The 13,576-nt window shown below is 43.6% G+C and overlaps 1 protein-coding gene across 1 annotated transcript in view; it reads left to right on the top strand.

Annotated features, from left to right (window-relative positions):
• Positions 1-13,576, top strand: part of LOC126473271 (disintegrin and metalloproteinase domain-containing protein 22) — a 1,075,530-nt gene that overhangs the window by 879,035 nt on the left and 182,919 nt on the right. The window contains exons 10-11 of the mRNA XM_050100225.1: positions 3,363-3,532; positions 11,917-12,080. Of these exons, the coding sequence (XP_049956182.1) occupies positions 3,363-3,532; positions 11,917-12,080 (334 nt within the window). The remainder of the gene's footprint in view (positions 1-3,362; positions 3,533-11,916; positions 12,081-13,576) is intronic.

Genomic DNA, 13,576 nt, shown 5'->3' with positions numbered 1-13,576 from the left:
TAAGGAACAATAAAAGAGTCCCTCTTGGTCCCAAAGTCTGTTACAAACGGGCATGACTCCGTCATTTCAAAACATCCAACACGACTGACAACACAGATAGCCTTAAGTCGTCAGTTTGGAGGTGCCCCAAAATGCAATTTTACTGGCTCTCGCTGCTCCGAAATACTTTGGCTATGAAGTCCTGTTCTTCCGTCAGTTCTGCCTGGAGCAGATGCTTGTTATAGGTTTGACACCTTCACTTCGTTACTCGTGTTGCAAATGCCCACAGGGTCAGATCTCTGACAACTGACATCTCATCGCGCGACGAGAACATTATCCATACTACATTATTGAATGAAAAAAAGTACGCAAAATACGAGGGCAGTTCAATAAGTAATGCAACACATTTTTTTTCTCGGCCAATTTTGGTTGAAAAAACCGGAAATTTCTTGTGGAATATTTTCAAACATTCCCGCTTCGTCTCGTATAGTTTCATTGACTTCCGACAGGTGGCAGAGCTGTACGGAGCTGTTAAAATGGCGTCTGTAACGGATGTGCGTTGCAAACAACGGGCAGTGGTCGAGTTTCTTTTGGCGGAAAACCAGGGCATCTCAGATATTCATAGGCGCTTGCAGAATGTCTACGGTGATCTGGCAGTGGACAAAAGCACGGTGAGTCGTTGGGCAAAGCGTGTGTCATCATCGCCGCAAGGCCAAGCAAGACTGTCTGATCTCCCGCGTGCGGGCCGGCCGTGCACAGCTGTGACTCCTGCAATGGCGGAGCGTGCGAACACAATCGTTCGAGATGATCGACGGATCACCATCAAACAGCTCAGTGCTCAACTTGACATCTCTGTTGGTAGTGCTGTCACAATTGTTCACCAGTTGGGATATTCAAAGGTTTGTTCCCGCTGGGTCCCTCGTTGTCTAACCGAACACCATAAAGAGCAAAGGAGAACCATCTGTGCGGAATTGCTTGCTCGTCATGTGGCTGAGGGTGACAATTTCTTGTCAAAGATTGTTACAGACGATGAAACATGGGTTCATCACTTCGAACCTGAAACAAAACGGCAATCAATGGAGTGGCGCCACACCCACTCCCCTACCAAGAAAAAGTTTAAAGCCATACCCTCAGCCGGTAAAGTCATGGTTACAGTCTTCTGTGACACTGAGGGGTTATTCTGTTCGATGTCCTTCCCCATGGTCAAACGATCAACTCTGAAGTGTATTGTGCTACTCTTCAGAAATTGAAGAAACGACTTCAGCGTGTTCGTAGGCACAAAAATCTGAACGAACTTCTCCTTCTTCATGACAACGCAAGACCTCACACAAGTCTTCGCACCCGAGAGGAGCTCACAAGACTTCAGTGGACTGTTCTTCCTCATGCACCCTACAGCCCCGATCTCGCACCGTCGGATTTCCATATGTTTGGCCCAATGAAGGACGCAATCCGTGGGAGGCACTACGCGGATGATGAAGAAGTTATTGATGCAGTACGACGTTGGCTCCGACATCGACCAGTGGAATGGTACTGTGCAGGCATACAGGCCCTCATTTCAAGGTGGCGTAAGGCCGTAGCATTGAATGGAGATTACGTTGAAAAATAGTGTTGTGTAGCTAAAAGATTGGGGAATAACCTGGTGTATTTCAATGCTGAATAAAACAACCCCTGTTTCAGAAAAAAATGTGTTGCATTACTTATTGAACTGCCCTCGTATATCAACTTACTGATTTGTCTCTTTGAATGTTTTGCAATGATTCGCAGTGTAAATGTGGTTGAACCCAGTTGCGTTATGAGCTCAAGAAGGAGTTTTTTCCACTTTAAATTATCATAAACATGGACATCTTATGTTCTTGAAGTTTCCACTCTAGTTATTATTTCCTGAATATATATTAGGGAAAATGTGGACAAAGTGGCCATGCTAAGGAATATTTTTTTATCTTGAAGAGAATAAATAAGAAATATGCTATATATTAACATACGATGTCCTACATATTTAGCTACATAAGGCAATTTTTATTTTGACTTTATCTCGGTAAAATATACCAAATGGCCACTTTGCCCTTCGGGATTGGGCAAAGTGCCCATGAGGTAGCCACTTTGCCCGATATAAAATATAAAATTTAAACTGAAATTGTATACTAAATGAAAGTGTATTTTCAAAATAAAAACATTATTACCATCGTAGAAAAAGAAAGTTTCACACTGAGTTTATTTACAAACGTCACAAATAAAGTCATTGTCTTCTTCACACCCGGCACAAGCATCATGTGCGCATCATAAACAGCCCGAACATCTTATCCGTCCTTCATTATTCCCTGACTTGGAATCTAAGTCCCCAAAGCAAAAGCAATCAGTATCACTCAAGTCACTGCCTGAGTCATTAAACAAGGCACACTTCGCTCATTTTGATTTCGTTTTCTGCTTTCCTTCAACTTTTTCTTTGCTTCCTTTGTTTCTCTTCTTACTCTGTTTTTCTTTTTTCAGTTCCAGCTTCATTTTCGTAAGTCTTTTCTACTTTTTCTGCTTTTGTTGCTACTAGCTCCATCTTGAAAGGGCTTGAGGTCAAAACTGGAGCTGTTCCTTTTTTTGGTTTATTTTCTCGTTTTATAATATTTGCTTTAGGGATTGGAACAATATCCTGTGGGCTTAAAGCAAAAGTATAGGGTCTATTGGTCTTGGAGATGCTAAGTAAATCACTGCAATGAGGCAGTGGGCTGGGTTGACTGTTTGAAACCCTCAATAGTTTTGTAAACAATACACAATACTATCATTTTTCAATGAAAATATATTTTACTTTATGTTAGGCAAAGTGGTCACTGTCGGGCATAGTGGTCACAGACGTGGCTACTTTGCCCTCTTCGCCATCATTACATATTTGCCACACCAACAGCTAAACGAATCGAGCAATGCGTTACACAGACACGTCATTTTGTAGCCTAAATACAACACTTTTAAGATGTTACTGTCAGTTGCCTGTCTTATGAATGAAAGTTTGGTTATAATAGTTAATTAAATACACTTGCCTTACGTCAGGACATTGAAAAACACGAAAATATTCAATAACTTTTAAACAAGTGATCAGAACAGCTTCCACCTTCAACACGTCTGAGATGGCGTACCAATGGAATAGTTGACACGTCCGCCGCTGTGTAGCAGCACCGTACAGTACAGTAACAGCCACTGGCCACTATGCCCATCCTTCCTCTGTGTGTATCATTGGTGTGTAAGCTATAGGTGTGCAGAACTGAATGTTTTGTTTCTTTCTGAATAGATAACCGCCTTTGGTTGTTGAGCACTCTGGGAGGAGAACATTACATAAAGAATATCAGAAGTGTGCCTTAATCCCCTAGTACTGCAGTGTTGAAATGAATTTGTTGCAGGGGCGAGACGTTCCAGGGCGGTGAGTCTGGCATGGCGGTGCCGGACACGGTTTGCACGGCCAAGTCTGTGGGAATCAGCGTCGATGTCAACACTTACGAGCCGCACCTTCTGGCCGGCACCATGGCCCATATGATCGGCCACAACATCGGCATGGGCCACGATGACGGCCGTGAGTATCCTTCCACAATCCATTATATAGCGCCTATTGACCTGACGACGTTCCAGAAAATCCATATGCCAATGGCTGACATGAATTGACACACAAAAGTTTTAGTATCCATATAAAGTTTGCAAACATTGTCGGGCTTTCAGCTTCTTTGAACATCGCACTAGCTCAGTCTTGATGTAAAAACACATCCCTTCAGAGTGCCTAGCGATTTGTCTTCTGACACAGTGTACCTACGCCATATGATTTTATACATCAGATATAAAGCGAGTTCTGCATTTTGTTGTTCGGCTGGTACGATAGAGTGTAATCATTGTAACACCTCAGTTCAGATTACAGTGATAAAAGCTATAGAAAGAATAATTTAAAATTAAGAATAGAATTTTTAGAGGGGAAAATAGTGTAGAATCCGAGTTCGCTAACCGCAGATCAAAATTATAGTATATCAGCAAGTAGTTTAACGTCTAAGTACAGCAAAGCCACGGAAGCTCCGTCATGGGGAAGGCAGTGACGTTAAACTCTTGTGATGAAAAACCTATAAAAAGGTCTGATCGTCATTATTGCCGCCTTTTATCCTTGATTGTTTCGTTAAAGGGCGGGGAACCCGTGTCAGTCAGCGAGACAATAATTAGATTGGATTTTATCGTGTTAAGATTCACGATAGAATGTTACGGAGATTAAGAGTGATGTAGTGTACGATCTCTGACTGTTGGTAGCAACGGAGTATTAAGGGGATTTTAGGACTTTAGTGCTAGATTGGAACTTTACGGACATATAGACGACAGAAACTCAAATTATCTGCTGATACGAGTGAATTCAGGGGTACCGGTATTCAGATATAAACGTGTGGACTTTTGAAAGTGTCGTGTGCCGTTAGTTGCGAAACTGGACGTAGAGCGCATGCATGTCGGCATTTGCGGACTATTTAGATTCCTACAGACTAGGAACCTTTTAAATAGACCATCATCCAACACCATCTTAATCCTTGAATATAGAGTGAAAGTGAAATACAAGAATGTTGTACTTATTTCATTTACCTAGTACTAATCAGTTAAGGTTTTACGGAACCAAAGCTATTCAGCAGAAACTCAACACCATCTAGCGGAACTAACACGCTAACTGAAGTGAACGTTTACATGTTTTACGGACTGCTTAATATGAACTTATGTGACTCTTTAACGTCCCCACTCTCTCCGAAAGGTGGCGCAGGCTGTCTTAATCATAAAAGGGGAGAGTTTCAGCCGGGCAAATTACTAAATAAAAGTGATATTTACAAGACTCGCAGTAATAGCAAAACACAAGGCCCGCACCTCATCGGGGAGCCGTCGCTGTCACGTCGGGAAATAAAGCCGGAAAACCTACCAACGATACCTATCTACGAGCAGACGTCGACGTGGAGTACCTAAAAAGGGAACCACAAGAGATGCTTCATCATCCAGCTCCTTGCGGCAGAGAGGGCAGCGCAACTGCAGGTTAAATGCGGCTGTGTAAGACGTGCGAGCTACGGGGCTGCAGCAAAATAACTCCCATTCTTTGAAAAGACTCTCGACGAATTTTTAACATACAGAGTGCCCAGAAAAGGGCTCCCTGATTTCAAAATTAAATATCTCGAAAACAAAGATCGATAGAGGAATGCAGTAAACGGTATGTTTACTGTGAAAGCTGTAAGAAATTTATACAGCAGTTTGAAATAATAGTTACAAAAGCTGCTAACAGATGGCGCTGTACGCTGTACAGCTCATAACAGCATACATAAGTGAAATAATCGTATGAAAACAGTCTTTGCAAACAATCACATCTCAATGTTTTCAAAATGTTCACCATTGGCACTACAGAGGTGGCGCAAACGAAGAATGAAATTCGCCATCACATTTCGTAATGTCTCAACCGAAATGGATTCACATGCCACAGAGATCGCCGATTCATGGTCGTCCAGCGTGGCGGGGTGCTTCAAGTCACAGGGAGTCAAATCCGGCGAATATGGAGGCCAATCCATGCCTCCACCAGTAAATTTGGGATATTCCAAAGCAATGACTCGATTCCCGAAGTATTCCTCAAGAAAGCGAAACACTTGTTCGGTCCGATGTGGTCGGGTTCCATCTTGCATAAACCATTCAGATTTCAGTACCTGGTCGATCCTCTAACGCTTGCTGTGTGGCGACAAATTGTTCCAAAATTGCAACGTAACGTGCACCAGTGACCGTTTCTCGAATGAAAAAAGGGCCAATAATGCATACTGCAGCCGACACAGTAACTTTAGGAGAATACTGGGGTTTCGCTTCACACCAATATGGCTTTTCGGAACCCCAAAATCGCCAGTTCTGCTTATTCACGTATCCATTCAGGTGGAAGTGTGCTTCATCTGTAAACCAGATGCAGCCAACATCAAATCCTTGACTATCAATCATTGTGAGCATCTGATTAGCAAAGGCAACCCTTTGTTGCACAGCTCGTACGGGTATAGCCTGGTGCGTTTGAATTTTGAATGGAAACATGTGTAGGCTCTTTCTCAGTATTTCTGCGTGCTGGAACGCTTCAAACCAGTCTCAGATGCAATTCTACGGACGGATGACATTGGATTTCGCTGAATAATTCCAGAAACTGTGGCGATATTTTCAGGCGTAACTGCGGTTTGCTTGCGGCCAACATGCCCCACTAGATCATCGGTTACGCTGCCTGTTCGTTGAAATTTTGCGAAGAGCGGACGAATTGTTTTCGCATCGGGTCCTTTTGGAACATTAAATCGTGCTTGAAAACTTCGCCTTGTTGCCATAGGACTCTCTTCTAACCTGTGGTACTCTAGCACCAGAAAAACGCGTTGTTCAATGGAGTACATGGTTTTAATCTCTTCCTTCGGTACGCTAAACTCCTTTCACGTTTCAATAGTGGAACTGATCGCTCTGGCCTTCGGATCATTATTTATACTAGGCATTACGTATGGCGATTACAGCGCCATCTGTTAGCAGTTTTTGTAACTATTTTTTCAAACTGCTGTATAAATTTCTTACAGCTTTCACAATAAACATACCGTTTACTGCATTCCTCTATCGATCTTTGTTTTCGAGATATTTAATTTTGAAACCAGGGAGTTCTTTTCTGGACACCCTGTATACTGACTAACCAATAAAAAAATCTAAAGATCTGCCTACAAAACTTAAGACTGACTACTATAAAGAGTTGTGGTGTTTTCTTAGATACTCCAGTAGTTATCGACAAATGCCGCAGAAAGTTGCTAATCTGTAGTTGAATCGGCATAAGATGCCCGAGAGCTGCTAGCGCTGTAGCCAGCTTTCAACTGCGAAGCGCAAACAGCAGCAGGTGAAACAGTAGCGTTCTATACAGCTGCGACACTGTGACTACACTGAGGCGATGCGTGATTGACTGAGGTATGCGCGCCCACCCTACTACAACTGTGTGGGAGCTTCGTACACTGCCTCTTGTTTTGCGTCGTCATGTAATCTCTTCAGTGATGTCACCCGAATACGTACAGGGCTATTACAAATGATTGAAGCGATTTCATAAATTCACTGTAGCTCCACTCATTGACATATGGTCACGACACACTACAGATACGTAGAAAAACTCATAAAGATTTGTTCGGCTGAAGCCGCACTTCAGGTTAGTCCCGCCAGAGCGCTCGAGAGCGCAGTGAGACAAAATGGCGACAGGAGCCGAGAAACCGTATGTCGTGCTTTAAATGCACTCACATCAGTCAGTCATAACAGTGCAATGACACTTCAGGACGAAGTTCAACAAAGATCCACCAACTGCTAACTCCATTCGGCGATGGTATGCGCAGTTTAAAGCTTCTGGATGCCTCACGGTTTAAAGTTTTCGGCCCCTTTTTCTTCTGCGAAAAAAACGTTACAGGACACGTGTATCTGGACATGCTGGAAAATTGGCACATGCCACAACTGGAGACCGACAGCGCCGACTTCATCTTTCAACAGGATGGTGCTCCACCGCACTTCCATCATGATGTTCGGCATTTCTTAAACAGGAGATTGGAAAACCGATGGATCGGTCGTGGTGGAGATCATCATCAGCAATTCATGTCATGGCCTCCACGCTCTCCCAACTTAACCCCATGCGATTTCTTTTTGTAGGGTTATGTGAAAGATTCAATGTTTAAACCTCCTTTACCAAGAAACGTGCCAGAACTGCGAGCTCGCATCAACGACGCTTTTGAACTCATTGATGGGGACATGCTGCGCCAAGTGTGGGAGGAACTTGACTATCGGCTTGATGTCTGCCGAATCACTAAAGGGGCACATATCGAACATTTGTGAATGCCTAAAAAAACTTTTTGAGTTTTTGTATGTGTGTGCAAAGCATTGTGAAAATATCTCAAATAATAAAGTTATTGTAGAGCTGTGAAATCGCTTCAATCATTTGTAATAACCCTGTACTTGCTTTGTCTTCCGCGATGCATAAAGTTGGAAAATTGCTCCTTATCTGCAGCGCTTTCTTTGGATAATTTCTCAAATAATCGGGACATCATTTCCCTTGCATGCATTGAGCAACCTACGGCTACGATTCATGTTCAAATGGCTCTGAGCACTATGGGACTCAACTGCTGTGGTCATCAGTCCCCTAGAACTTAGAACTACTTAAACCTAACTAACCTAAGGACATCACACACATCCATGCCTGAGGCAGGATTCGAACCTGCGACCGTAGCAGTCGCACGGTTCCGGACTGCGCGCCTAGAACCGCGAGACCACCGCGGCCGGCTTACGATTCATGTACATCCGGTCTGGTCCCCTAAATGTTTGTCATGCACAACTGGAGATTAGTAATTTATTGTTCATCTGACGCCACCTTTGAATATTAACTTCTGTGATATCAAATTTTCTTTGTCTTGCACAATCCTTCGTGATCTGTGCGTAATGAATATCTATTAACTTAAAATTAGTGTCGTATTGTCTCCGTGAACTAGTTGTGAGCTGTAAACTCATAGATCCACGTTTCGCACCATAGTCACAGCTGTGATTTGCTTCCATTATCAGTCGTTCCAGTTTACTGTTCTCACAGCATTAAGCAAAACTAATGGCAAAATGATATTTTCACAGCTCCCTACCGTTGAATCGGTAAACCTCTGACCACAACACAGCGCTTCATCATTAGTCGCCAAAGTTGAAAATCAACAAAGTTGTAGCAATAAGATTGAACCTCGTGTTCTATTTGTTGTTCCGAGTTTTGCTTGTTATATGCGAACATATTTATTTTATAATTAATTTGTTTGCTTTAGAGGTGTATACTATTGCTTAATATTCGTCCATCTGTAAGGTCAGTTCAGTTCTGACTGCACTTGGATTCGGCAGAACTGCAGTTCGAACGTGGTGTAGGTTCATATACACCAAGGTATGCACGCAGGACGCATTCACACAGCTGGCAGTATGACGAATTTCGCATCTTGCCCACACCTACCGAGTTAAAATTTAAACTCGTTGCATCTACCCTCCCCAAGTGCCGCTGCAGTTCATCGCACCTTCCCGAAATTGTCAAATCTGCGTGTTGCTTCCAAAACCTAGTCTGCATATGTAAGAAGACCGGTATGTTATCCTATTACACAACGTAAAAATGTTGACGTCAGAGACCAGTGCTTCACAGCGAATGTAATACGTCAATGTAATTTTGTTTTTATGTAATGACAAATTGAGGGGGGGAGGGGGGGGGGGAATCTCGTAAGGTCGGGTACATACGATATTCAAAAAGAACGAAAAAGAATACCACATTAGCCACTTCTGATATTCATGATATTTAAACTCCGGAATGTAAACTTCACGTAACTAATATTTGCATCATTCTGACTTGGCCATAGGTAGCTGATAGCAATCTGTGTACAACTGTATAAATGCTTTGTTTGGATTATTAGTTAAAAACAGCAGGATAGTGGTATAGTAGAAGGGACAGTGTCCTGTGTGAAAATAGCTGTTTTCCTCATGCTTGCCTGGATAGCTGTGGCAACAGAAAGGGCATCCGCCCATCATCTACCACTAACATTGCAAAACACATGTTAACATGCTGACCCTGTGAAGATACAGGATAAGGCCAGGGAAAGACGAAGAGGAGCCGTTTTTCTCCTAATATGATGAAAAGTACTCATTGTTCTTTGAAGTATTAAGTACAATGCAGATTCTAAATAAATATAAATTACACAAAGTACCAGAAATTAGTGGTCTCTTGAATTCATCTCCTGGTCCACCATAAAACACACTGAAATGCTAATCTACTAATCAATCCCACTTTCTTTATGTAAAGTTAAGGTAAAGCTAAAGCTGACATTAACCTGAAAGTTTGTTTGAACACACACAGTGCTCTACTTGGCTTAGTGCTCTTGGAGACGGTATTCTCTAGCTCTTTAAACTGACTACTTATCCAGCCAGTTACAAGGTGGGCCTACAGTTTAAAGTGGACTCCAGACCTTTTTGCAAACTGGCTGCTTTCATGTTTACAAATTATTTTCAGTTATCAAGGAAGTGATGAGTCAGAAAAAAATCTTGCACCGCTTGACGCCTGACCATTGGATTTGCAGTTTGACATTTACTCACTGATCCACATGTAAAGAATAAAAAGAACTTTTTTCACTTTTAATTAATTTTTTCAATTAGAACAAAAAAAGAAGCACTTTCTTGCTGTTCTGCTCAATTTTTTTATTTAATCACTGTCCCTGTTGTGGCTTCTTAGGCCATCATCGGCTGACAACTGACTGCCACGACCTGTAGTGTTCTAACACTGGGCAGAGACATTAGGCAGTGCAGAAGTTGTCACAGTTGCTTATCTTAAATATAAATTTAATTCAAAAATGAATTGTAATATGTGGTATCCTTCTGTGGCATACCAACATATGAAGGGAGGTGGCCCGGAGTAGTAGAGCAGCGAACTGTGACTGTCAGAGGTCTGCACAAGGACAAATACTTAATCTGTGCCAATAGTCAGTAAATGTGCCTTTACTTTACTTGAGTCAGTCCCAAAGTACAATCCCAAATCTGAGTCTGAGAATAACAACAAAATACGTCAACATGAAAACACAGTCGGCAAGGCAGGATGCAATGTGATGTGATCTCCAGTCCACAATCAGCTGAACTTAGCCTGCTTGGCTGCTGTTGGTCTGTTCTTTATCCAGTACACAGAGGTTGCCCTTGTCAGCAGCTGGACCCGGCAGGTGTGCACCATTGTCTATGGCAGTGCCTTGTTTGGCCACTATCAGCATCCGAGGAATTCTTGCAATGTGTTACCAACTATCGCAGGGTGTTGCTTTCAGCAGTATCGATTGCAATGACACCACATAAAATTTCAAATATAAAGTTGGCTTTGCTGTGTCAGTAATCTAGTTGACACATTTCAAGACAACCAGATAATTAGAACAGTAAAATCAACTACATCTGTATAATAAAACGATATACCGGTATTTTTGTATGATTTCTATATTTGAGGTCAAGTGTGCCATTTGTGGTATTGTAACTTGTGAATAGACTCGTATATACGTCTGTCCCATGGTACACTAGCTATAGTTGTGACATTTGTTGTCACCTGATGAAAACCTAAGAAGCCAAATACTAGATACTGAGTAAATTAAACTTAATTTTTATTGCGAATCACTCCTTCATTCTTCAAGGTTAGGTGTGGGCTGGTAAAAGAATAATTTTCTGTTCTTCAGCCAAATGAGCTGGAAATAAAAAAAGATTTTAAATATTTACACTAATTTCAGTTACTGAAGGGGTTGCTTAGACAGTTTAAAACTACCTTTGTGTTTTAAAGTAATGCTAATGAAGCTTTGAGTATGGTAAAATTAAGGTCTTCACTGCATTGCATAGGAGGAACCCATAACAGGAAAAAATTATTTGTGAGACTGACAGATGAGAAGTTATTAACAGCATAGAATTTGGAATACCAGCAGAGAAAATGGATGTGTGTTGAGTAGGGGATGATATTATTTTGTTGCTGGCTGGAAAACATGAATCTTAGGAGGAGTGCAACAAGTATAGAGGTTACATCTGATAGAAGGGATGTATTCAGAGTCTATTTCATGAATGAGAGTGGGAGACAATGTAGTGTGTATGTAGGTGCAGAGTTGGATAGCAGTGTGTTGAGACAATAGAAGTGGATGACATAAGTAGAGACTTTGTGGAGCTGGTAAAATATTCATGCAGGAGAGACTTAACAGATTCATAAAATAATGTTCAATGCATGATTTGGAAAGTCTGATCACCTACAGTGAGTGAAATTATTTGCATTTCGAAGAGAATCAGTCAGATCAAGGCGTTTTAAGTGTTTAGGATGGTGGTGGAATGCAATCCCATGCACTTCTCAATCATCTTGATTCAGTAAGGGTTTATTACAGTATTCTCGTTTATATTTGACTGGACATTGTACTGTTACAGGAGAGGAGTGCTTTTGCCGAGACTGGCACGGCTGCATCATGGCGCAGTCCATTGTGGGCCAGGACAATGTGCAGCCCTACAAGTTCTCAGAGTGCAGCCTGTCTGACTACATCGATGCCCTGCGGATAGGGCATGGCATCTGTTTGCTCAACAAGCCCAATGAGGTCAGTGCCCTCTCCCCAAATGCTTCCACTACTGTCAGCTGCATATTGTAACTGCTGCACTGTCAAGGGCTATTGATTTACGACACAGATTGCAGCATCTTGGTACCACTTTTCTTTCTTTTTTTTTTCAAATATTTGGCTTTCCCTTGTGATATTACATTCCTTTTTGAGTCACGTTCATTTGCGTTCTAATGTCCATGTTACAACACTCTTGAATACTAATTTAGAGTATGTGTAGCACCATCAACATACACTCCTGGAAATGGAAAAAAGAACACATTGACACCGGTGTGTCAGACCCACCATACTTGCTCCGGACACTGCGAGAGGGCTGTACAAGCAATGATCACACGCACGGCACAGCGGACACACCAGGAACCGCGGTGTTGGCCGTCGAATGGCGCTAGCTGCGCAGCATTTGTGCACCGCCGCCGTCAGTGTCAGCCAGTTTGCCGTGGCATACGGAGCTCCATCGCAGTCTTTAACACTGGTAGCATGCCGCGACAGCGTGGACGTGAACCGTATGTGCAGTTGACGGACTTTGAGCGAGGGCGTATAGTGGGCATGCGGGAGGCCGGGTGGACGTACCGCCGAATTGCTCAACACGTGGGGCGTGAGGTCTCCACAGTACATCGATGTTGTCGCCAGTGGTCGGCGGAAGGTGCACGTGCCCGTCGACCTGGGACCGGACCCGCAGCGACGCACGGATGCACGCCAAGACCGTAGGATCCTACGCAGTGCCGTAGGGGACCGCACCGCCACTTCCCAGCAAATTAGGGACACTGTTGCTCCTGAGGTATCGGCGATGACCATTCGCAACCGTCTCCATGAAGCTGGGCTACGGTCCCGCACACCGTTAGGCCGTCTTCCGCTCACGCCCCAACATCGTGCAGCCTGCCTCCAGTGGTGTCGCGTCAGGCGTGAATGGAGGGACGAATGGAGACGTGTCGTCTTCAGCGATGAGAGTCGCTTCTGCCTTGGTGCCAATGATGGTCGTATGCGTGTTTGGCGCCGTGCAGGTGAGCGCCACGATCAGGACTGCATACGACCGAGGCACACAGGACCAACACCCGGCATCATGGTGTGGGGAGCGATCTCCTACACTGGCCGTACACCACTGGTGATCGTCGAGGGGACACTGAATAGTGCACGGTACATCCAAACCGTCATCGAACCCATCGTTCTACCATTCCTAGACCTGCAAGGGAACTTGCTGTTCCAACAGGACAATGCACGTCCGCATGTATCCCGTGCCACCCAACGTGCTCTAGAAGGTGTAAGTCAACTACCCTGGCCAGCAAGATCTCCGGATCTGTCCCCCATTGAGCATGTTTGGGACTGGATGAAGCGTCGTCTCACGTGGTCTGCATGTCCAGCACGAACGCTGGTCCAACTGAGGCGCCAGGTGGAAATGGCATGGCAAGCCGTTCCACAGGACTACATCCAGCATCTCTACGATCGTCTCCATGGGAGAATAGCAGCCTGCATTGCTGCGA

Source organism: Schistocerca serialis, chromosome 4 (assembly GCF_023864345.2).
Source record: "Schistocerca serialis cubense isolate TAMUIC-IGC-003099 chromosome 4, iqSchSeri2.2, whole genome shotgun sequence".
Taxonomy (NCBI): Eukaryota; Metazoa; Arthropoda; class Insecta; order Orthoptera; family Acrididae; genus Schistocerca; species Schistocerca serialis.
This window is presented reverse-complemented; position numbering and strand designations above follow the sequence as displayed.